The sequence below is a fragment of the Astyanax mexicanus genome, chromosome 16 (assembly GCF_023375975.1).
Source record: "Astyanax mexicanus isolate ESR-SI-001 chromosome 16, AstMex3_surface, whole genome shotgun sequence".
NCBI lineage: Eukaryota > Metazoa > Chordata > Actinopteri > Characiformes > Acestrorhamphidae > Astyanax > Astyanax mexicanus.
The window spans coordinates 39,642,469-39,669,677 of record NC_064423.1 but is presented as its reverse complement, the minus strand read 5'-3'; the positions used below and the strand labels follow the sequence as shown (position 1 = coordinate 39,669,677).

Here is a 27,209-nt window from a genome sequence, read left to right as displayed (position 1 = left end):
GACCTAGGTCTGCCCTCGGACCAAAAGCTGCCGGCGGCTTCTTGCGGCCGTGCCAAAGGGATCAGAGCCAGCGTCACCTGTGAAGCTCTCTGAGGATAAAGTGGGTCAAGCCAAGCCAAGCAAAAGCCAAAGCGCGCCTTTTCACTTCTCCAGCAAAAAAAAACAACAACAACAAACCGCTGTTCACGGCTGTTCACGGCTGTTCACGGCTGTTCACGGCTGCTCACGGCTCCTCACTGCTGTTATTGAGACTAATCATCTCTCAGAATCCTGATTTACGAAAAAATGAGATCAGATACAGCTCGCCGAAATAAGACGCCAGTCGCCGAAAAGAGAGAAGATGCGGTAAATGCAACTAAAGAAGCGATACATACAAATACCAGCGCTGAAAGGGAGCCGAACGTGGAAGCCGTCGCCAGAATATGCCTCTATTCTCTACGCCGAAAAGCAAATCATTAGATATGTAGATCAGCTCCCTTTCAGATATTTTTCAAAATAAAAAAAAAATAAATAAAAAAGTCCTCAAGTAAAAAAAAAAATCAAGTTGCATTCATCACGTTTGTTTCATAATGTTTTTACATTTGTCTGGATTCCAGTAGAGCGAGTAGAGAGCGCAGGGGTGGAAGGGGAAGGAAAAAAACGCTGTTAATTTAATCAAATAAATGACCTTTTGAAAAAGAAATCAAAGGGGATTCATTAGCTTTAGTAAAGTTTGGCTGACAACAGCTTTGAAAGGCAGATGCTGCTACTGCTTTTAATGAGAGATCGCTAATTAGGGCCGCTACCAGCGATTCAAGACCGGGGAAGAAGGTGCTCGGCACAAACAGCCCAATGGCTAACACACTCACTGTTATTTACTTCCTCTGTGTAATGACAAGCACAAATTCTTAATTAGAATCACAGGAAGGTGGGGAGGGGGGTGGAGGAAGAGGTGGTGGTGGAGGAGGAGGAGGAAGGTGGGGGCAACAACCTATCTGGTTTTGATTTTGATATTTTTTGATGTTTTTATACAAAGATACACAACACATACTCAACAGGAAACGTAAAAATAAAATTAAAGTAAAATTAAAAGTAAAACTAAAAGTAAAAGTCATGGATCGAAACCCATCCATCCCAACTGACCTACTGACCTTAATACAACAGCAACAGAAAAATAAACGAGGGACTGACTGGGGTGGGTGCTGCATTTCAGTACTTCTTCATTTTCCCTGGTCATGGTGGCGACCTACTGTCCATTTTACGACTGCACATTTTAGTGCTTTCCCTGCTTTACAACAGGAAACGTACTCAACGCAAGCACGAGAACGTTCAACAGGCTCCAAGCTATGCAGTATTCTTAGTGTTGCCACAAGGGGGCACTACAGCTTCGTAGCCAAGTTGTCTGTCTTGTTTTCGTAGGCCCAGTGCTGTGCACATTTTAGTGCGTTTTCTGCTTTAAAAACTCAAACTGGATGGCTCGAAACATATGGGCGTGAATGCAGACGAAGTTTCGTACGTAGCTTTGTGTTAAAAAAATAAATAAATGTATATAGTGCAACACAAGAGTGAGCTACATTCTTAGTGTTGCCACAAGGGGGCGCTTCATCTTCGTAGCCAAGTTGTCTTGTTTTCGTAGGCCCGGTGCTGTGCACATTTTGGTGCCTTTTCTGCTTTAAAAACTCCCACTTTACAGCCCAAAACATACTATATGCATGGGCAAGAACTGTAGACGAAGTTTTGTACGTAGTTTTGTGTTAATAAAATGTGTATAGTGCAATACTCAAGTGAGCTAAGTTCTCAGTGTTGCTACAAGGGGAGGACATATCTTCGTAGCCAAGTTGTCTTTTATTACCAGGGTTTTTTTGCGTAGGTGCACATTTTAGCGCTTTTCCTGCTTTAACATTCCCACTTTACGGCCTGAAACATACTTCACGCATGGGCACGAACGCTGATGAAGCTTCGTACGTAGTTTTTTGTTTAAAAATGTGTCAACAAATTTCATAAAAAACACTAAAGAGAGCTATGTCCTCAAGGTTGCCACAAGGGGGCGCTACATCTTCGTAGCCAAGTTGTCTTGTTTAATATCACCGGTGTTCTTCTGCGTAGACCCACTACGGTGCACATTTTAGTGCTTTTCCTGCTTTAACATTCCCACTTTATGGCCTGAAACATACTTCGCGCATAGACGAGAACGCAGGCGAAGTTTAGTACATAGTTTTATGTTCCAAAAATAAGTTACACACACCACGATTTGTCCTCTATCGCCCCCTACAGTACTGAGTGTTTTAATCCACCACAGTATTTTAAGAACAAAACATTAAGAATGTAATAAGTTTTTAAAGTATATTTTTCAGGCCTAAAGCAAAAACAATCAGCTGATTATTGGTTGGACCAGGTTTGTTGTGAACAGGGGAAACACTGTAAAGTGCAGGGCAGTGGGCCTCCATGACCTGGGTTGAGAAATACTGGTGCAGTGTGGTGTGACAGACACGTGCATGCACTACGTGGAGTGAAACCAGAGGTGGGCACTGATGCGCTATATTTAATCCGTTACCTTTACGTGGCCTCCTGAACCTTAGGTTTATTATTCAGTTAAGAATCTCTAACGCAGAAATGAATGTGAAGGTTTCTGACCACTCTTTGGATTAGTTTATGATGTGGTGTCCCACAGAGCTCTGTTTTAGGGCCTATGAAACTGATCACGTAGGAATGTTTGGGAAAAGTAACTTTATTAACCATATTATTTTACCTAAATACAAAACTTCTAAGTAATTAAGCTTAAGCAATACTTATCTATCTATCTATCTATCTATCTATCTATCTATCTATCTATCTATCTATCTATCTATCTATCTATCTAGTTTCTGTGTTTTGCTGTTATATTTTGATTATTAGATTTTGAGCAATTTTCAACTTTTCTTTAGATATTTGAATAAGTATTACATTTGTAAGTAATTTAGCTGAAACAATTTTTGGGTTTATCTATATAGTTTCTACGTATTTCGCCGTTATATATTTTTTTTATTGAATGACTTTTTTGTATGACTTTTTTTTTTTACAAATTTATTTTTTATTAAATATATATATATTATTAAATTTGTAAGTAATTAATCTTAAGCAATATCTATCTATCTATCTATCTATCTATTTTTTTTACTCATTTTTTAGATATTTGAGTAATTATTAAATTTGTAATTAATTAAACATACACAATAATTTCTCTCAAGTTCATCTATCCATCCATCCATCCATCCATTAATATAGTTTTTTTTTCTATTATCCACAATATTATCTATGTATTTGCTGTGGCACTTCTGCCTAAATATTCTGCAGTTATATTTTGATTATTGAATTAGCTTCATTTTTTTTTAGATATTTGAACAATTATTAATTTTGTAAGTAACTGATCATAAATCCTTCCATCTATTTTTTTCTTTTATTATCTACATTATTATCTATGTATTGTGTACTGTGTCACTTCAGCTTAAACATTTTGTGGTTATATTTTGATTATTGAATTAGCTATTTTTTTCTTTTTTGATATTTGAGTAATTATTAATTTTGTAAGTAATTAAGCATAAACATTTATTTTTCTTTACTTCAGTTTTCTACCCACCTCTGACTGAGAGACACTGAGTGACTGGCACTGAGTGATTGGCACAAGGGTGGCACACTGTGAGAAAAGCCTGGGCATGCTTTCAGTTTCAGACTGGCTACTGCCGGGGGTCACAGAGAGGGTCTAAACTAACACTTACATGGACATGAACTTATATTTATAGACACACACACACACAAACACACACAAATGTATACACACACACACACACTCTTTTGGTTGGTAGCTAATGCTAGGTGTTATGATCGTAGAGCTGTGAAAAGACAGATGAGGGGATTTTTTCTCTACTTTTCGGATCAGAGCCCCTTACGGCAACAACATGAGAAACTAAAGCGACTAACCTCAGTAAAAAGCTGCTACGCAGAAAGCCCTCCATGTTCAGCATTTGGGTTCTGTGGCAGGAGAAATACACAGAGAGCCATTGTAACTCAGCAGGGCATAGAAACGCAGGCATAGCAGCAAAGTGGCATTACAACATTAAACAACATGGGCAGAGGGGAGAGAAAAGACAAGACATCCAACTCCAAACAAGACATTTCTCCAATCGGAGCATCGCTCATCTTCCTACAACCCGAACAGAGCAACACTCAATGATTAGGAGGGTGGTAGGGGGGGCAGGCGCCAACCTCTGGTGCCTCCATTCTCCGTTGTTAAAACTGGAGTACATACTGGAGTGGAAAAAAAGTATGAACTGCCATAAGTGCCATATTTTGGAACTTCTGAAAATATTTCTTAATAATTTCCTATTTATGGGTGCCCTCCTGCCCATCCTGTAATAAAAGAGTGTTGTTTATTAGAGTAACTTTCATGCTTCCCCTACTAGACAGTGCCCAAAAGGTGCCCTTCAAGTGCCAACCTCTGGTGCCTCTATGAATAAAAAAGGGTCACCAAAGTCTTACGTACACGCTTACAGTGGCTAAAAAGAGTGAAGCAAGTGATTTTGAAGTAGGTGATTTTGAAAACATGTCTTAAGTGCCCATCTATGGGGGCTCTTCTCCCCTTCCTGTAAAAAGAGTGCCGTTTTTTACAAGCATTCTTTATGCTACCTCAACTAGACAGTGCCCAAAAAGTGCCCTTCAAGTGCCAACCTCTGATGCCTACTTTGTTGAAATTGTTGGAATTGTCACTTAAGTCTGAAGTACACCCTGGAGGGGAAAAAAAGGTTAAAGTGCCCCAAGTGCCAGATGTATGGGTGCTCTTTTGTTTTTCCTGTATTAAAAGAGTGCCGTTTATAAGAAGTGCCCTTTGTGCTAACTCTACTAAACAGTGTCCAAAAGGTGCCCTTCAAGTGCCAACCTCTGGTGCCTCTAAATCTTAATCATTGACCTCTATGCCCTTCCTGTAATAAGAGTGCCGTTTTGTTTTTGTTTTTTAATCCCTTTATGCTTTCCCTACTAAACAGTGCCCAAAAGTTCCCTATTGCTTGTCAATCTTATGTTGGGGGGAAGCTATTGAGTGGCAGATTTTTGGAACTTATGAAAATATGTCTTAATAATTGCTCATCTATGTCCAAAAGGTGCTCTTCAAGTGCCAAACTCTGATGCCTAATTTGTTGAAAAAGTGTCACTAAAGTCTGAAGTACACCCTAGAGTGGAAAAAAGGTTAAAGTGCCCCAAGTGTCAGATGTATGGGTGCTCTTTTGTTTCTCCTGTATTAATAGAGTGCTTTTCATTAGAAGTTCCCTTTATGTTACCTCTACTAGAAAGTGCCCAAAAGGTGCCCTTCAAGTGCCAACCTCTGGTGCCTAAAGTCTAAAGTACATCCTAGAGTGTCATTGTTGTGTTTGGAAATAAATTAATTGAGTGCCAGAATTTTGGAACTTCTGAAAATATGTCTTAATAATTGCCCATCTATGGGTGCCCTTCAGTGCTTGCTGTAATAAAAGAGTGCCATTTATTTAAAGTGTCTATTATGCTATACCTATTAGACAGGTGCCCTTTCCAGTAGAGTAACTGATGGTATTTAACAGTTATATGAGGAGTGCCTCTATTTGAGAAGTGCCTCTATTTGAGACGTGTCATGCTAGTAGATTAAATAGAAGTGGGACAAAATATTGATATAGAGATATATCGTATTATTATTATTTCTTATTTGTCTTGCATTATCGATATGTGGCTTTAAATATATTTATCTATATATTGATAAACCTATATTGATTATCTAGGAGTATTTTATCTTATTCAAAAGCACAGATGTTGTAAAGTATCGTATCGTAACGTAGATAATTATAGTAAGTTATCAATAACTTGTATTGTATCTAACACTGTATCATCCCACCCCTATTCAATGATGTGGATGAACACGCCCCATGTTGTTCAGTAGGAGTTTTTTTTTTTTTTTTTATCCCTTTAAACATCCTTCCAGGTTCTTCCAGCAGCAGAAGATCCTCCCTGCAGTCATTAGTCATTAGAGTAGATGGTTTTTCGGCCGTACTCTGATGATATGTTATTGTACAGTACTGTACAGACGCTTGTGGTGGTCCAGCTGCCGGCCATGTGTAACAGGGCCTCGGCAGCTTCTGAGAGCGCGACCACAGGGGCCCACACTGGGCCGTCCCCGAGCCAGCGCCGGGCCCTCAGCCGGGCCACACTGGGGTTTTTATTTTAGGGGGGAGGAGGATGTGGTCGCTCATGATGTCATCACGCACCACAGAAGCAGCTCGGCTGCTGAGAACTCTCGCGCCGCGACTGCTGGAGCACATGTTGTGAGATTTAGCCTCGTTTATGGATCTGCAGATATCTACTTATAATGTACTAAAACTTAATATCAGCGCTGTCCAATGAACAAACAATGAGAAGTATCTCAATTTGTGTCGATTTTTAGTTTACTACATAATTTACTCCAAATATCTTCATATATCAAGGATTAAAGTAAAATAAATTATACTGAACCTGTCTCTAGTAGATATTTACCATATTTTCAGACTAAAAAGTGCATTTAAATTGATTATAAGGCGCATTTTAGGAGACACGATTATAAGGAACTTCTAATTCAGCAGGTCTTGCCGCTAACTAAGTTAAGTGAAGCTAAGCTAAGTAAACAAAACTGTAATAAAAAGTCAAATGAGCACTGGATATTTATCTACGCAGATTTCTCTCCTAAAAAAAAAAAAAAAAAAAAAAACGTTTATTTGGGTCATTAAGGCACTTACGTTTATTTACAGTAAGCTTAGATTCCCAAATTTCTCCAGCACTAAGGCTGGAGCATTAGCATTAGTGGCTAACTGCTAGCATATAGCTGGGGAACTACTTATTGTACGATAAATAGTTGATAATATAATCATCATGACTCAAGTTCAAGTGAGTTTGTGGCTGTTATTTAAGGGAATATCACAGCTCCTAGAAATTATTGTGATAAATGATATTATTGTAATTTTAAGAGCATTTAAATGCCTTGATACTTAGCATAGCATAAATTAATATAACAATATTATACCCTTTTAAAAACATGTATACTTTTTTTTTTTATTCACCTACTGCAGTCCACACAATGTGTATAAAGTTGCAGTTCACTGTTATAAATGTGAACAAACATACAAATAAACACAATATTATTAAGGCCATGTCCATTTATTATTTTTAAAGATGTCTTTGTTGAGAAAACTCATATCACGATGCAGAAGATAATCCGATTAATCGTACACTCCCGAAGCCTATTAATCCTCACAATGATAATAAAGCTAATAATGCTAATAATGCTAATAACATCACAAAGCGCCACATCTCGATGGCTCTTCACCCTCCAGCTCTCATTCAGCAGCTCCTAGAGCCTCAGCTGGAGACACAGATCCAGAACTACCCCTCCCGTCTTAAACGCAACGCTGCAGAAGCCAAATTCATCAAGTGCTGAAACTAATTAGCGATTTCTCTCATGTTGTTACACCCCCCCACCATCCTCCCCATCCACATCATAAATAAGACACATCAGAGCAGGAAGACACCCAGAGCTGAGCTTCCTAAACGCTGGAACTCGCAGTGACACAGGCGTAATTTACCTCACGTCTCTCTCCTCCCTTTCCTCTAGTTTTCCTCTTCTTTTTCCCTTCTTTTTCCATTTTTTTCGTCTCTTTTAGGAACTGTCGGGATGATAATTACATTATCGGCTTATCATACAATATATGGTCATGACCTCTAGGAGTGGGCATAAAATTACGAAATAAAATCACGTAAAATTCTAATTATGGACATAAAATTACGGTGGCCCAGAAAGGCACATCACAACAACATTTACAAAGCAAACAAAAAGATGACAACGCAACTACATTAAGAAAACACAGCTTGCAAAAACGCTACATTAAGGAAAAGCAAAGTGTAAGTGTTTTTGTGATGTGCCTTTCTGGGCTACAACATAAAATAATATCACAGTATTTCAGGGTATTTTGCGATACGATATAGTTGCCAATATGAAAAAATTAATAAAAATAAACTATATATATGAAAAGTTTATTTAAAAAAAAAAAAGTCAACTTTTTAGTCTAATTTTTAACAGTAACTTAACAGTCTTGTGTATTTTGTGTAAAACAACAGCAATAGTAATGCAACAAAATAAATAAAATAATGTAGTGAAATACTAAAGTGAAGTAAATGTAGTGCTGCAAACATAAACAACTATACAACTCTACTAAAAAATATATATCCTTAAAGCTTCTCAGTAAATTAAATGACACAGTTGTACTTGGGTTCTGCAGCAGGACAATGACCTAAAGCACACCAGCAAGTTCACCTCTGAATGGCCCCCAAAAAACAAACAAAACAGAGGTTTTTGGAGTAGCCTAGTCAGATTGAGTCTGATTGATTCTGATTGAGATGACGATATTCTGTGGATGATCTTAAACAGGACATTTATGATGGAAAATCCTCCAAATATGGCTGAATTAAAACAATTGTGTAAAGAAGAGTGGAACTAAATTCCTCGTTAATACTTTTTCACGGCACTGTATTTCCAACTTATTGCCAAAATTGTAAAAATAAATGTTTCATTCATTAATTATCGTGACAGGCCTACTACTCTCTTCTTTTTTTTTTGCTGTCCGTCAGCCTCTCTCTCTCTCCCTCTCTCTCCCTCTCTCTCAGGCTATGTGGAGAAAGACAAAGCCCGGTGAGAGAATGGAAAGAGTGAGAGCAGAGAACCCCAAGGACATGGCGCCTTTCGGGCCGGCCAGCACTTAGCAAGCCGGCAAACCTGCGAGGCCCGCTGGGCCCGGGCCGAGAATTTTCTCACTATTTCTCACAAGAGGAGGAGGAGGAGGAGGAGGAGGAGGAGGAGGAGGAAGATGGGCCGTGCGAGAGGGTGGGGTAGGGTGGGAGTGGGGGGTGTTGGGCCACACACTTTCGGAGCGTATACAAGCCACTGCTGCCACAGCGGTGACAACGCGAGAAAACAACAGTCAAAACGCTACCGGCCCAATCAAGCGTGTCTCCTCACTGCCGGGAGGGGGTGTTAAAAAAACACACACACACTTCTATACACACACACACACACTTCTATACACACACACACACACACATTATATATCACACACTCTCACTACCTCTCTTTTTTCCTTTTGTTATCGGGCCGGCCCAAAGTAGAAGAAAAAGGCACACAGATTAATACACACTAGTGCATCAAAAAAATTTAAATATCATTGAAAAGTTAGTTTATTTCAGAAATTCAGTTCAAAATGTGAAACTCATATATTATATAGACATACTTAGCATTTATTTATTTTAGTATAGCTTACAGTCAATAAAAACCCAAAAATCAGTGTCTCAGAAAATGAGAATACTATATTGGTAGACCAATTGGTCCTTTCAGCAGTGTGGGCAGTGTGCCAAGTCCTGCTGGAAAATGAAATTCACATCTCTATAAAAGTTAGAGTCAGTCAGCAGAGGGAAGCTGTAAGATATGAAGTGCTGTAAGATTTTGTGGGAAAACAAAACTGCACTGACTTTTTTGGACTTGATAATAAAACACAGTGGATCAACAGCAGCTGAACTGCTTGAAGCAGCATAAAGTTATCCAAAAGCAGTGTGTAAGACTGGTGGAGGAGAACATGATGCCAAGATGAAAAAGATGTGACTAAAACTGTGATTAAAAACCAACCAGGCTTATTCCACCAAATATAGATTTTTCTGAACTCTTAAAACTTGAAATAATATGAAAATAAAATTGTTTTCTTGGCATTATTTGAGGTCTGAAAACCTCAAAAACCGAATTTTCTGCAAAAAAAAAAAATGCTCTAAATTACGATATTTTGATTTATTGCAATTTGGGAGAAATGCTGTCTTTAGTTTATAGAATAGAAAAACAAGGATGTGGTCATATATATATATATATACACATAAGCAGACAGCAACCACTTCATTTTTCCCTTCTTTCTTCCCTTTCTTTACGATATCGCCAGCTGAAGAGTAGAGCAGACGAGGAGACGGGAGGTAAGTCTCGGGTTAAGTGCAGTCATCTGAAGTCGTCTGAAAGAGACGTGTGGTTTGCGCTGTCTATTGAATATATCTCTCGCAGGAAATGAAGGGTAATGCGCATCTAACGGCTCAGGCACAACACATGCAGAATTATGCACAACATGTCCATCTTCCATATTCCATATTCAACACGGCTGAACGTATAGAAGCTTTTATGACAACCAATTATTAAAGGTTGGGAGGTATCTGGTGCCACGGCACTTTTGAAGATGCGATTGATTGGCTTGGATTGCTGAGCGACTACGGCGATGATCCGTAATGTGTCGTCTCGTAACGTCTCGCTTTGTCGTCTGAGGTGTGAATACAGCTCTCTGCTTGACAATATAGTAAATATACACAAGAAAATCACCCTCGCTGAGAGCTGCTAAGCATTATCCATAAGTGCCTCCTTATGCATGTACTGACTGTATTAGAGCTGTCCGATTCATTGTATTAATATCTGGCAACACTTCCTATGAGCCCTGTATTTATAATGCATTATGAATGCATTTATAATGCACTATATGACATGCATAATACCTTATAATGACTGTAATAAGTATAAGGGTTTATAAAGAAAGGTCTTATATCTGTTCATAAAAAAAACATTGGTTACACTTTCTATGAATGTCATCTCTATTAGACTCTATAAACATATTTATAACATTTTATAATGCATTCATAAGGCATTATAAACATGTCTATAAATATTTATAAACATGCATAACCCATTATAGCCATGTTTATTAAATATTATGACTGCAGCTTTGATTTCTCAAATTAAGCTTTTTTAAAAGTACGTAACATATAATAATGCCTTATACACAGTCATTTTTAGTCAAGTAGATTTTATTATGCCTTATTGTTATGTCTTATAGAGCATTATAAGTGCCTTCAAGTACTCACAGTACTTCACTTAAAGTCTGTAATGACTGTATATAAGGCTTTACAATGTCTTACATACTTTTATAAAAGCTTAATTTGAGAAATCATAGCTTCATATTATAATGCATTATACCAAAATATACCAAATATGTGCTAAAGTGCATTACAACACTATATTGTACAATGTTCTTATGAACAGATATTATAAGGCATTATAAGCCCTTTTGCAATACCTTAATCTGTCCTGTAAACTCAATGAAGGCAGTCTGAGACAATTGGTCTAAATAAATAGCTGACTACCAAACAAATGGCAAACGAGGCAATATGGCGGCCAATTTTGGCTTCATTTCTATGAAACTGAAAGGAACTGAAGCATGATTTCCATGTCCATTTTGATATACAGTCATTGGTTTGCTCAACAAACGAGTACCTGTGGCCTCTCTCCTTCTCTTTTTTTCCCTCTCTCTTCCCTTCCTTACTCACTCCCTGCTTTCATCGCTCCCTCCCTCCCTCCTTTTCTCTGGCTGCTGTATTTCCTCAGCTTTTTGCTGCCTGCTGCCGAAAGCCCCATTGTGGTAATGGAGACAACTCTGCGCTGTGCATGGGGAGTTAGGTGCGGTTTGGACGGCGAGCTGAGGAAAATGTGACTGAGCCACATTGTATTTGCTCTTCTCCCAACATGTAAGAAAAAAAACGAGAGAGAGAGAGAAAAAAAAAGAGAGAGAGAGAAAGAAGAGAGTGGTTAAAGCAGCGAGTCTTAAATTTAGACCAGGCCTCATTTCAAGGGCAATGGTTTAGTGAATGAGAAAAGAGAGGAGGATCGACATCAGCGCTAAAAGACAAGCCCTGCAATCCTTCTCTCTCTCTCGCTCTCTCTCTCTTTTCGTTTCCCCCCCTCCTTCCTTCTCCAACGAGGCCCCGGGAACCTGCCAAGATCTGCCCGTGTCCAAACGCTGAGGCACATGCCATCTGCAACAAATGTGGTCCATTAAAGCAGTACCATATGGACAACAAGCCCTTGCTATTAACACGGCTTCTGCATGAACCACCGTCCCCCCCACCCCACCCTCTTGCTCCATCCTCCACACTCAACACACACACACTTTACACACACACACACACACACACACTTTTGCACTTACGTCTGCAAACTTTTCAAGAAATTTCAAACTTCGGGTCAAACTGACTGATCGAATTAATGCTCTGATGAAGAGCTGGCTGGAGCAGCGATGGCGGTACGCTGGGACGTTGAGACGGTGGGTGGGCTCTGGCAGTGATGGAGCAAAGCCGGCAATTCATTAGCCATTAGACGCCATTGGACTCCATTGGACTTGTTTTATAGGACGGGAAATGTCCCCGTAATGCAAAAGGGTCCTAAAAACAGCTTATATCCTAAGAATCCATTGTATTCTGTTGGCAATACTTTGCAAAGCATTGAGTTTAGGCTGTTCTGCAAGTCATGAGACGCATTAAGTGTGTTTTTGAGCATGTTCTAATGCATGTTGTGGTTGGTGTGGTGCAGTGGACAACACCACCACCTCCAGACTGGGGTTCAATTCCAGGTCTGGGTGACTGAATGCTGCGCTGCACCAATGAGCGTCCTTGGGCAAGACTCCCAACACTAAATTGGCTTTTCCATTGTAATTGGAATAACCTATAAGTTGCTCTGGATAAGAGCATTAGCTCAATGTCCTGAATGTAAATAAAAATGTTAATAAATTACACAATTAGCATTCGATAAATATTAAGGGACACAAGTGTAATTATTTGCAATTACTATCAAACTCAGATTTTATAGACAAAAGTACTGGGATCCATTATTGAACCTGGTGAAAATGCCTGTATTTTTTAATATTGCAGTATATTTCAGTAAAAATATCACAGAAACAATATACTATCGTGAAAATACCATGAAAAATCATGATATTAGTTTAGGGCCATATCGGTCACCCCTAGTAAGGATTGTATTTGATTGTATTCAATTGTATTTAATGACGATGAAGAGCGCTCCCATTTAAAAGTAAAGGATGGAGCTCCACTGCTGGCATTAGACCAAGCATGGCTCCAGACAGAGACCATTCACGTCCAGCACACCTGTTTCAGCAGTAATTATTGAAATATATTCAATATTCTACAGAAGTTAAGGCCCAAATATCTGGACCCAAGGGTCGTACGGAGGGATAACCCAGAACCGAGCCAAACCAAGACAAGACCCTTCCTTTCGGAGAGAAAGTGTTGATGGGACAACACCCATCTACTATAAAGGCCTTCTCTTTTCGGGGCGTGATGACGCCAAGGTTCTTCTGTTTTCCTCCCTGAGGAACACACACACACACACACGCAGTGCAGCACACACCAAATCAATTAGGCCTCTGTGGCATTCACCCAGCACAGAGGTTTGCGCTATTCCTATTTGTTTGTTTTCTCCTCCGTCTCTGGCCTCGTCGACACTGTTCATAATTACAGCAGGAAAAGAGTGACATTTCACAGCCGCCCTCCCACCCCTGCATATTTCACATATCTCTTAGGGCGTTTTCACACCTGAAAGCCTGTTTGTTACATTGAATAAAAGTACATTTAGCATGGATCGTTTTTGTTTTTTTTGTCCGCAACTGAGCGCTCTAAAGAACTTTACAGCTATTCGCTCGCTGTCCTCATCACTAGGGCTGGGCAGCCAAATTCAATACCAAAAAAGACAGAGATAAAAAAAAAATTGGTACTAGTGAGTACTGAAATAAAAAAAATGGTTCCTGTTTTCAAAACTTGCGTAAGAAAAGCGTAAAAACACGTAAAATATGGAGAGCGCACAATGTGAGGTAAAAGAAATAAAAAAAAAAACAGAAAATGCGTACTTGTGTCGGCTGTTAAATAAATATGACATGTGAGAACAATTATCGTTTTTTGTATTTTTGGTTACAATTTAGAAAAAGAAAGCAAAGACCAACGCACCAAAGCACCAAAACTTGGTCCAACCAAGACCAAAGCACCAAAATTTGGCCCAACCAAGACCAAAGCACCAAAATTTGGTCCAACCAAGACCAAAGCACCAATATTTGGTTCAACCAAGACCAAAGCACCAATATTTGGTTCAACCAAGACCAAAGCACCAATATTTGCTTCAACCTAGACCAAAGCACCAAAATTTGGTCCAAATTCCAGACTGAACCAAAGCACCAAAACTTGGTCCAACCAAGACCAAAGCACCACAATTTGGTCCAACCAGGACCAAAGCACCAAAATTTGGTCCAACCAAGACCAAAGCACCGAAATTTGGTCCAAATTCCAGACTGAACCAAAGCACCAAAACTTGGTCCAACCAAGACCAAAGCACCACAATTTGGTCCAACCAGGACCAAAGCACCAAAATTTGGTCCAACCAAGACCAAAGCACCGAAATTTGGTCCAACTAAGAACAAACCACCAAAATTTGGTCCAACCAAGACCAAGGCACCAAAACTTGGTCCAACCAAGACCAAAGCACCAAAATTTGGTCCAACCAAGACAAAAGCACCAAAATTTAGTCCAACCAAGAACAAAGCACCCAAATTTGGTCCAACCAAGAGAGACAGTCTTGGTTTGGATAAATAGAACCATGACTATGTTCGTTTACAGTGTGATGTTTTAGACTATCTAATAAATTCCAGATTGATAAGTCAGGATATCATCTCTATTAAATCCTTGTGGTTGGTGTGGTGCAGTGGATAACTATATATAAACAAGATCATTATTTTAATCATTATTCGATCATTATTTCACAATGTTGCATTATTATTTCTACAGTCATTGGGTGTAACTTACAAGACAATAAATTATAAGACAATGGACGCTTCAGCAATTGAATCAACTGTTCTGCCAATTTCACCCTGTAAAACTCACTATCCCGTACAAATGCAATTGAAGTGAATTGAATTTGATCCTGCATCTGCTGTATCTGATTTTATCAGGACTGATCGTGCTCTTTCTTCTTTTATACAAATCATTGATTAATAAATTGTCTGAGATAAAAGCGCTCATCATTTTTGAGTCGGGCCGTTAGTCCAGGCTCTGGTTTTTTAATGTCTTAAAGTAAATCAAATCAGCGTGAAACAAGAGAGCTTTAATATTGTCCTGATCTGTGAGGAAGATGTGCTTAATCGTATAATACTGCGTTCAGTGCAGATGATTTCTCAACCAGCAGAATTGATGGGATTAAACCCCGCCGGCCCGGTGATGCGCAGTCGTGTCATAGGTCTAAACCAGAGACCTGCGACACCATCGGGATAAGCCTTTCTCTTTTCTATTGATATTCACCTCATTGCTCTTTGTGCTCGGCGGACGGTCAAGTGCCGGGGAGTCGGCTTCGGTGATTGCATAATTAGCTGGACTGTGTTATTAACACATTTTATCTTTTCATTTTCACGCATTTGTCAAGCATGAGGACGCAGAGGTGTCCGTCTGCCGCATGCTAATTTAGCGTATTATCTTATTACTGGTAAAGGGAGAGTTTATACAAAGGAAATGGAGAATAATAGACCTGTTTTTATTTGTCTTGTTTTTTTTTTTTGATGATACCAGTTAAAAATAAGAATAATATGAACATTTTCACACCTAGCGTGTTTGGCCCAGGCCTACAGACTCTTTAGTGAATCATTCTTAGACAAAAACAGACATAAAACGCAAAATTAAAGTCAAATACACTGTTTAAAAAGGTCAAAACCTTTCTTTTTCTTCTTCTATTGTTTTAAAGAGATTTGCATTTACATGTTTTTGTATTTACATCCTGTGTCTATTAGCATAGCATCACAGACTTAACCCTGTCCAGTTTGACTATTAGCATTGTGGCTAACCTGCTGCAACACTGTCAAACCAGCTAAATTTACTTTATTTTAAGACTTTTTTATTTTATTTTATTTTGAATATGATACTAATCCTACGCTACTATCCTGTCCCTGTACAGTTTGCATGATTCAGCTGAAAAAAAATAAAATAAATAAAAAACAGCCAGCCAGTAAACTGATACCAAGTAGGATTAGTGATGCTCGGTGCTTTATTTAATTTTATTTATTTTATTTAAAATTTACACACAGAGAAAGACATTTGGTCTTACTATCCTACTATCCTAGTCCTGTACAGCTTTAATCTTTCCGCTCAAAAAAAAAAGTCAGGTAAGCTACTTTGTGAAGAGGTTTGAATGCTTTATTTTATTTTATTTTATTCATTTTATTTACACAAATGTCCCTACACAGAATCATTGGGCCCAAAGCAGGAATACCCGTAATACAATAAAATATAAATATTATAATGACAATTTTTTGCAAGGAGAGGATATCCCTTCCTCCCTTCTCCCCAGACTCAATTTGCATTATTAAATATCGTCCAGAAAAAGGCATTAATAAAAGAGGGAGGACTTTGTAAGCAATAATTTGTCAGGTGTGATCCCACGCCGGGTTAAAGGTGTGAATCTCCTCGCTGTAGCACCTGAGTGTTAGCACATGCAGTATTACCCTGAGACGGAGGTGGAGACAGAATTTCCATCTGCTCCCTGGAGACGGTCCCGCTATGGACGTCCCGCTACACGGGACCAACGGGTCCAGCAGAGGCGATTCGAGTCCCCCCGCCCCGAAGACGAGCGGAAAGCGGATCCTTTAGCGCAGCTAAAGTGGTGTATTGAGGAGTGACTGATGACAGTCTAATTAAATTAGCATTTCAGCTCCTCATTGCCGCCAAGCGTGGAGAGGTGTGAAAGGGTTCTGACAGTGCTGGGATCTTTTTACCAGCAGGAAAAAAAAAAAAATTAAATCCTTCCATCCACAAAATCCCACTCATGGGTGAACCCCCCCCCCCCCGCCCTCCACTTACCCACAGTCCTCTGCTCGCATGCCATCACGCCGAAAGGAGACGAGGAACATTATAAAGAGCGTGGAGAGCATTGGATAGGAGCAACAGTCCTTAATCCTTTATCTCTGTCTCCAAAGCAGACACTATACACTACAGAGGCTTGCAAAAGTATTCATACCCCTTGAACTTTTTTTTTTTTTTTTTTACATTTTGTCACCTTGCAACCACAAGATTAAATGTATTTCATAGAGATTTTAAGGGATAAACCTACACAAAGTACGTTGTTTTAAAAACGGAAAGTGAAAAGTGTGATGTGTAACAGTATTCAGCTTCCTTTTCTCGTTCCCAACTTTTCAACTTACTCCACTCTAACTTAAAGCCAGTGCTGCCACCCAACTCTGCCATGCTGACATGCATGGTGCCAATGGGTTCATATTATTTAACATTTGGACACATATCCCATTTCCCCTTCTCACCTACAACTCCAATCTACCTTTAGGTAAATGCTGCCACCCTACCAAGCTGCCACCCTACCATGCTGCTATGCTGCCACTCTGCCATACATGGTGCCAATAGGTTTGTGTGTTTCTTTTATTTTTATTTCCAATTCATTGTTGTTCATTTACATGCTTTTTAATTTGACTTCTTTTTGTATTTTCCAATTTGTAATGTACTTTGAATGACCGTTGTGTATGAAAGATGCTCTATAAATAAACTTGTCCTGCCTTGCCTCACTTCACATTACTTTTGTAATGTAAGTGCTGCCACCCTGCCAGGCTGCCACCCTATCATGCTGCCACTATGTTTGTGTGTATCTTTGACTCATTTGGAAATAATCTTTGAGAAAATACGGTTCCCATTTCACCAATTATGCATTGTATAGCCTGGTAAATTATAGTATATTGCTGTTTGTGTCCTACCTTACCAAACTGCCATGCTGCTACACTGCCATGATGCCATAAAAGATGCCAATAGGTTTATATGTTTTTTTTATTCATTTGGACAAAATATTTGAGGAAATATGGCTCCCACTTCACCTCACTCCACTCTACCTCTAATCAGTGCTGCCACCATGCCATGCTGCCATACATTTGGACATATATCCCATATTTCTTCTCACTAGCAATTGCTGCCACCCAACCATGCTGCCACTCTGCAAATGCTGCCACTCTGCCATGTGTGATGCCAATCGGTTTGTGTGTTCTTGTATTCTTTTATTCATTTGGACAATTTCTATGAGGAAATATGGCTCCCATTTCACCTACAACTCCACTCTACCTTACAGCAAGTGCTGCCACCCTACCATGCTGCCACTCTGCAAATGCTGCCACACTGCCATTTGTGTGTTTTTATTCTTTTATTCATTTGGACAAAACCTTTTGAGAAAATATGTCTCCTATTTCACCTACAACTGCACTCTACCTTAAAGCAAGTTCTGCCACCCTACCAGGCTGCCACTCTGCAAATGCTGCCACTCCGCAAATGCTGCCACTCCGCAAATGCTGCCACTCTGCCATAAAAGCAGCAAATAGGTTTGTGTGTTTTTATTCTTTTATTCATTTGGACAATTTCTATGAAGAAACATGGCTCCCATTTCACCTACACTCTACAACTCCACTCTACCTTAAAGCAAGTGCTGCCACCCAACCAGGCTGCCACCCTGCCACCCTGCCACGCTGCCTGACTGCTGCGCTGCCACGCGAGTAGTGAATTAATTTGCGCGAGGCGCTCCCCCGACATTAGGAAGGTGTGTTGAAAGGTGTCTGCTCATGTCTCGAATTAAATGCACTGCTGGTCAGCATTAGCACCTAGCACCGCGGCACGCCATCCTCAGACACTCGGGAGGCAGGGCTGGGGAGGAGGCAGCCGGAGAAAAGTGTCTCAGTGTGTGTGTGTGTGTGTGTGTGTGTGTGAGGGGGGGTATGGATTCGCCTGTTCACACTGGAATAATTAGAACATGTCAGGAAGAATTAATTTCCTCATTTTTCAAAAGGATACACAGAAATTACCATGTTATTATATGACAGGGTCCCCGGGAGGATTGTATTAAATTTGATTTCCAGCGCAGCCCACACAACAAATTAAAGTCATAAATAAGATGGAAAGAAGCGGGGCACCGAGCATATGTTTACGGCAATGAGTGAAGCCAGGGGACCAGAAACAACTATCTTCATTTCATTTTATTTAAATCAGGCCGACACCGTGTGTCTGAATGACAGGGCTCGCTAATGGGGCTCGGATTAGGAGCTCCTTGATATTAGGCCAGAGATACAGCCACTTAGCGTGTTAGCCACTGCGCTCGCCGTCCCTCGCAAACCTCCACCAGCTGAGCTTCTCCTCACATCTCTAATAGACGCATTACCATGGGCTCACTAAATTACAGGCCTACATCAGATTAAAAAAAATAAAATCAGTTAAGACTTCATCAGTTTATCAGTTAGAGTCACACCCAGACGATGGAACAAAAAAACACATAAGGAATCATGTAGTAAAGCTTTGTTTAAAAGTGTTAAACAAACCAAAATACTCTGTGAAGAAGCATTTAGGCGCTCTTATCTAGGGTACTGTTTCTTGCTTGGGCTTTCTGAGGCTAATAACTGTTCTGATGAGTGCCAGTTCCATCATCAGAACATTAGAACATTAGAGCATTACTCAAACAGAGCTATTCACTGTATATCTGTAACTCTACCTCTTCACTACTTTACTTAACTGATTATCTCAAACTAACATTAAGAGACAAGAAATTCAAGTATTATTAACTCTTGACGAGTTCAGCAGCACAGCTGTTAACTGAAAGCCTGAATTCCAGGTGACTCTACCTTATAAAGCTGACTGAGAAAATCAGAAATCAGAAATATATCCTGTTTATTTTTGTTTACTAAATAATTCCATATTTTTTTCTTTATAGTTTGGAATTTTCTTTTTTAAATAATGAAAAAACATTATTTTTAAAGTTCTTACATTTTTTTTGTTTCGGATTGACTGACCTTATTTGTTCTTAAAGTCTGGCACTGTTCTGATGAGTGCCAGTTCCATCATCATAATGTTTTCGATGCTCTTTACGGTGACTGCACTTGAAGGTACATTCTAAGTTCTTGAATATTTTGTTTACTTAGTTTAGAACATTACTCAAATAGAGCTATTCCCTGTATACCTGTAACTCTACCTCTTCACAACTTTAAATAAAATTCAAGTAATTAACTCTTGATTAGTTCAGCACAGCTGTTAACTGAAAGCCTGAATTCCAGGTGACTCTACCTCATGACGACTTATGACTTTAGTTATGAATCTATAATGCAGAACATTTTAAAATAATAAATAAATCTAAAGTGGATGCTTTACTATGGGCTCACTAAATTACAGGCTTTGCTCTTATAAAAATGAGAATAAAGAGATAAATGAACTAATTTATAAATTAAATAACCTCAAAATCCTGGAATCTCGCTCTGGTCGCTCTCGCTTTGCTTTAATTCGTACAAAAATCAATTAAGACTCGGTTAAGGAGGCGGTTTCTTAGACTCTTTTAAGCTCTTTAGTGAATTATTTCATCCCTGCGCTCCTTAACTTAACGTTAATTTAAAGGCCGAGCTGCGAGTGGAAAAAAGGCAGCGAATAGAGTTACAATATAACAATATAACAATGTTAGACCATGTCCGAGTCAAACCTTCGCAGCTCATTTGATGTGTCCCACGCACTCGCGCCAATAGCGGGATGTGAAAGCTGAATTATGTGAGGGGCATTATGCTGTTTTAAGAAGGCCGTTCAGAAGCAGAATCTGCCTGAAATGTTATCATGGTCACGACACGCAGAGAAAAGAGCTTTATTCTTTATTCTCCCACAGAACGTCTTTCAGCACAACGGCTGACCAAATTTCTTTAAGCCGCACAGCCCAGCCATTTTTCCTAAAGATAAAAAAATAAAGGAAAAAAAGGGACAAATAATATTATTTCTTTATTTTACTATAGAACTATTACACGGCCCCATAGAGTAGATATATAAACATACATTATCTAGACTCTGATTCTCCGATTCACCTCACTTCTTCTATACTCTTTCTCTAAAAGTCTTTTCTATTCCTTCTGTTCCTTTATTGGGTATTGATCAAATTCTATTGTATCCAACAACAGGAGGTAACATTGACTACATATATATATATATATATATATATATATATATATAAAAATGGAGAAAAAGAGGAAAGAAAGGAAGAAAGAGAAGCCTTCTGAGCGTTCTGTTATTATGTGGATAAACGGGGATGATTTTATATACGCTTTTATAAGCTTTTCTCTATTTAGCATTTCTTTCTTTGTATATATGTTTAGTATTTTTATACTTTTGTGTACTTTTACTAATAATTAGTTCTTTTCTGTAAAGCACAATATGTTGATTGTGCTGGAAAATAGAAACTGATCATTTATATTTATATTTGTGCATTATAAGGTTTAACGGTATAAATGGTGAATGTTGAATTTTGATTCAAGATAATACAAATGCTTTTTAATATATATTTTTGTTATATTTTACAAGGTATACAGGTCACTTTTTAAAGTAATTGTTTTAGAACATGCTATGGATCTCAATCACATTTCCAACTTGTATGAACTCAAACTCCCAAGATGCACCAGTCAGTCATGTTACACAAACCAGGAAATCAGCACTGATAGATTGGTAGATCACTCTCACCTGAGTTCTAACTGGATTCAGCTGTTGACTCATGTATGAAAAAACAGAGTTATTTTTCAGTTTTGTCTATTTTCTGTTTAGTGACCATTTTTGTCTTTATACTCTTTTACACTTGTGTGATTTAACTTTAGAGTGATTTTCGCTGTTTTTTTAACCTTCTGTATGATTCCTTATTACATAGTCATGTCATGCCCGTTGTACTTGGTATCGCCTATACTTTAGAGATTAAAGAGTAGAAGATTGACTTGAATAAGTTGAAACCAAGATTTCATTTTCCCTATAGTCCATTGGTCTGTTTTAATGTTGTTTTTCACACCTGTAGTTTTTAGGTTTCTATATTCCGGATCAGTTGATGAGTTTATTTAATTTGAGCTTAAGTTTCTCCCTCTGTTTGGTTTGGTTACACACAGGCATAACTTGAACTAAACGCACCAAAATGTGCACCAATAAACCATGTGAGCACGGTTGAGTCTCCTCTGATTGGTCAAAGCTGTCTGGTGCAAGAGCAAGAAAGTAAATATAGTGCGAAAATTCTGTGTTTCAGTGTGTATAATATGACTGTGAGCAGTGAACACAGCACATACCATGCTCATAGTGTGTAAACAGCATGGAGCAGCGGCAGAGACAGGGTTTGTTCATAGCTGCTGTAATTAGCATTATGTGGCTAATATATATTAGATTAAACTGCATCTTATCAGAAGTTTAGCTCAAATAAAAGAAGTATATTTACTGTTTTCACACCTGCTCAAGTAAACCGAACTGTACAAGAGTACAAACTAATCTGAAACAAATTGGGTTGATGTGAAAACACCCTAAAATCCAATGACATACTAAAACAAAGTTAAATATAATAATAATAATTATAATAATAAGTGAAGAACATATGTTTTAAAACTATAAGAACAATCATTCTTAAGCTGTATGAACCGTCAGCAATGTATGACAATACATCAAATAGCACAGTATTTTTTTATAATACAGATTTATTTATATTATTTTTTCCACAGTGGGTAATGTGCCATTATTTAGTTTTGAGTGTGAATGTGGAATACGTATTAGTCAAGGTTACGTGGGCTGTGTTTATAGCTGGAAAATATATTTTTTATTATTATTATTATTATTATTAAATGAATGCTTTGTCTCTACACAGCCCCTTGTAAATGGAGCCTTTTAGATGGTATGTTCTATTCATGACTTGGCGTCTGAGCGCGAGGCGCACATGTGCATACTAACATTGAAAGTAACCAAAAACAATTAGCTGGTTTTGTCTGGTTCTCCTTTCTCTGAGAAAGACACTTTTCCAAGGTTAGCCTTATTCAACCAATATTCACAATCTCTACTGTAGGCCGGTGAAAGCATTCAGACGGAACAATAATTCAGGATTACCGCGCCACGCCACCTTCATCATACACCCCCCCAACGAGGTTTCAAGGTCCTAAGACTTCTGCTCTCTTTGTGGGGACGCTCTGGAGAGGGAGGGAGTGTGGAAGTCTTTAATTAAGGCTCGTTAGTGTATTACAATCCAACCAGGCTTCTCAAAGGAAAAGAGAGAAAGACAGACATAGAGAGAGACAGGCAGTCAGACAGACAGACAGCGAGCAACACTGGAGGAATGAAAGAAACAGAGAAAAAAGAAAAAAATATGAAAGAAAGTAAGAAAGTAAGAGTAAGATACAGTTTTTGAGGGGCTTTTAATCCACACAAAGATTTTGGGTGCGTCCCAATTGCATACCAACCAACTACTAACCAAACACTAACTTCTTTTGGAGAGTGTCCCAATTGCATGCTAATTGTTATTGTGTGGTTACAATGGATACTAATTTCCCACATTGAAATGGAAAATAAAATATTTCAATTGATACTTGTCAAAGAAAGACAAAATATACTATAACAATTTTTTTTAGTGGCTTTTTGTCCCCAGAAAGATTTTGGATGCATCCCAATTGCATACAGACTACTACCAAGTAGCAAGTGCTACCAGGTTGTTAAGTATGAAGTGCATAGTATAGATACATTAGTTAAAAAAAAGAAGAGAGAAAGACAGACAGACAGACAGACAGACAGCGACACTGGAGGAATGAAAGAAAGAGAAAAAAGAAAATAACGAAAGAAAGTAAGAAAGTAAGAGTAAGATACAGTTTTTGAGAGGCTTTTAGTCCACAGACAGATTTTGGTTGCGTCCCAATTGCATACCACCCAACTACTAACCAAACACTAACTTTTGCACTCATTTTTTAAGTATGAAGTGCATAGTATAGATAAATTAATAGATATTAATATTCTAAACTGGTCATGAATTTCGCTTTTGGCGAGTGTCCCAATTGCATGCCAATTGATAGTGTGGGGTTACAATGGATACTAATTTCCCACAATGCAATGGAAAATAAAATATTACAATTGATACTTATCAAAGAAAGACAAAATATACTATAAAATACAGTTCTGGGGGATTTTTGTCCACAGAAAGATTTTGGACGCATTCCAATTGCATACAGACTACTATCAACTAGCAAGTGCTACCAGGTTGTTAAGTATAAAGTGCATAGTATAGATACATTAGTAAAAAAAAAAAAAAAGTTAAATACCCAAGATAATTATATTCTAAACTGGTCCCTTTTAGAGTTTTCATGAATTTCGCTTTTGGGAGTGTCCCAATTGCATGCTAATTGTTATTGTGTGGTTATGATGGACACTTTTATCCCACAATGCAATGGAAATAAAATATTACAATTAATATAGTATAAAATACAGTCCACATTGTTTCATTAGGTGTTAAAAGCCATGTTGTGGAGCTTTAGATAATAGCTTTAAAGCTTCTACACTATAACAAGGCAGGAAAAAAAGTAGCTAGGCTAGCTTTGCGTCTAGTAATTCCAAAAAAACAGCTCCTCCAATACATTTGAAGTCAGACCCCGCGTTTTTGAACCTTTTTGCCGAGTAGCATCACAGCGCTAACGCCCGGAGGAATGCGCAGCAACTCGGTTCTGATACATCAGCTCACAGACGCAGCCTTGTGCTGATCCACATCACCCTAGGAGTGATGAGAAGTGATGAGGGGAAAGAGTGCCGTCTACTGTACCCACCCAGAGAGAGCAAAGCCATATATATATTAAAGTATAATAAATGATAACTGTACAAATATAATCTAACTGTATCTAGTAGATATATAATGGGAAATGAGAACAGTGTGAATTTTTCTTTTGCTAAAAACAGTAAAAAAGTAGAACCCTGATGTGATAATTGTGGGTGGGTGATATGGCACCATATTTCAGGGTATAATATAGACACTATTTTCCCACAATGCAATACAGGAGGGTGGTCTGGAAGTCTTTAGCTAATTAAAGCTTGTTAATGTAGAGAAGAAAGAAAGAAAGAAAGACAAAGATTTTCTTCTTCTTTCTCTTTTTTTTCCTCTCTTTCCGAAAACTCTTTGCGTATGGACGTCATTAGGCCCAAGCACTCCCCAGAGTCTCACAAACTTTAAATAATTTGTGAATCAATTAACTCACGGCTCTCAACATAACAGGAATTTCACACCCCGGGCTCGGGGCACATTATCAGCTCCGGAGGATTCATGGCGTTTTGGGAGAAAAGTTCATGGTTGAAATCATTAATTCGTTTTACAGGACTTTTAGCTATGCATTACTCTCCGCAGCTGTGGAAGCCCGGAGATTAATAGCATGTTCCCGGGCCCGGCCGCGGCGCCGCGCGGCGCTAATACGCTAGGTGAAACGGCTGTACCTTGAAAGGAAGGAAGACGGCCAAGTCTGTATTGGGTTTTACTCTTCGAAGAATTAGATAACGCACATCAAGCCATCAAAAGAGAGATATATCAAATAAACCTGCTGAGTTCAATGAAGGGCGACTCTGAAAAGACTGATGGCTCACCAACACGTGAATCAGACAAAACTAGCCAAAAGAGAAGAGATTTGTTATGAGTATTGAGTATATACAGCTCTACAACACTTAAAAATTATGAGTTTCTTTGATTTTACCTAATTAAAAAGCTCTGGAGTATAATCAAGAGGAAGACGGATGATCACAAGCCATCAAACCAAACTGAACTGCTTGAATTTTTGCATGAAAGTTATCCAAAAGCAGTGTGTAAGACTGGTGGAGGAGAAGAAAGTGATGCCAAGATGCATGCAAATGTAATTATGTTTGAGTAAAATTAACATTGTTGTGCAGACAACATTTATCCCAAATTCCAAATAAAAATATTGTCATTTAGAGCATTTATTTGCAGAAAATGGCTGAAATAAAAAATATCTCAAATAAATGTGCACCCCTGTCCACTTTTATTTATTTTTTTTCCTATTCTCTCCCAATTTAGCTAGGTCAATTGTCCCACCCGTTCAGCTGCTACTCAGCTGTATATCCCCCCCAAAACTAGTGATTCCACAACACAAGCAGGGTGAAAACTAGCACACGCCTCTTTTTCGAAGCATCTCAGAGAAAAGCGCAGCGACTACATCAGCTCACAGACGCAGCCGTGTGCTGATCGACATCACCCTAGGAGTGTTGAAAGAGGGGGAAAGAGCACCATCTACTGCACTGTACCCACCCAGAGAGAGCAAAGCCGAGTGTGCTTTCTCAGGGCTCTGGCAGCTGATGGCAAAAAGCTGCATAACCAGGATTTGGTTTGGACCAGCAAACCTCGGCACTATCCACTCTTGATGATGCTAAATGCTAGACCCAAGATTAAGATAACACCTCACAATTTATAGGTAAGTTTAAATGACCAAATCCCAATAGAAATGTCATTCAGAGACAGTTATTCCAACAACAAAAGCAGGATAACGTCTTTTAACACTCTTGATTTCCGAAGAAACCATGAACGAATGATCATCATCTTTAACGAGCATCAACATCAATGAGTATGGGACCCAAACTTTGAGTCTATTTAATATTATACAGATTATACAGTATTAAAATAAAGATCTTAATCTTAAAACCTCAACCAGTAGATGCTGCTTGCTGTTCTTGTCATGTTCCATCTCTAACCTTATGAGCGCTAATTGGAAAACTGATGGATCCTCGGGTCTAAAGACTTTTCCAGAGAGGAGCCGGGCCATTTCAGAAGCCTTGAGAGCTCAGAGTCGTCCCTTTCATTACAATAATTCAATTTCCAACAATTAAATCTTATTCTAAATTCACAGTGATGAAATTTTATGTTCCTTTGGGTCTACCGGGTGAGGAAGGGGGGAGGCTGGGAAGAAGAAAAAAAAAACACAAGAATTTCAGAGCAGCTGATGAAATTAAAATGCCGACCCCTATTGAACAGCGTCTCAAGGTGAGGGTCAGCGGAGAACTGTATCTGGGGAGGTTGGGATAATAGATGAGAAAATAACCGTCCAAAGGTTATTCATTTTCATTAGGGTTCCTAGAGAGCTGTTTAGTTAATTTGTTCTCTTTTTATTTTTTTATTTCTCGTTCGCAGGGAAAGAGGGAAAAAAATATATATAATATAATCAGTCCAGGAGACTCATTCCGGGCTCTGCGGAGACATCAGCGGCAAGACGCGCTAAATGCGAAGCGACGGAAAGCTCCGGTAGCTTTATTAGATGAACGGCGCGAAAAAATACAAAGAGTAGATTCTGTCTATTCAGGCGAGCACCGGCACCCGCATCCTCAGGTGTTTCCAAATGAGTTCACACAGGAGTGATTAAACCACGGGCACAAACAAGCCACACGTTTGCCCAAATTACTTACCGCCTCGTTTTGTGATTAATTAAACATGCAGATTAAAGTTGCAAAGGAATTTAGATTAATGAGCGTGCGAGGCCTGG

The 27,209-nt window shown here is 38.8% G+C and overlaps 1 protein-coding gene across 4 annotated transcripts in view; it reads right to left on the bottom strand.

Moving 5' to 3' along the window:
* sox6 (SRY-box transcription factor 6) overlaps positions 1–27,209 on the bottom strand; it is a 356,852-nt gene that overhangs the window by 271,873 nt on the left and 57,770 nt on the right. For 2 of the 4 annotated variants that reach the window (XM_049465976.1, XM_049465978.1), the window contains exon 3: positions 3,937–3,987. The exons of the other annotated variants lie outside the window; for them this stretch is intronic. In XM_049465976.1, the coding sequence (XP_049321933.1) occupies positions 3,937–3,980 (44 nt within the window). In that variant the 5' untranslated portion in view covers positions 3,981–3,987. The remainder of the gene's footprint in view (positions 1–3,936; positions 3,988–27,209) is intronic. 4 annotated transcript variants of the gene reach the window in all.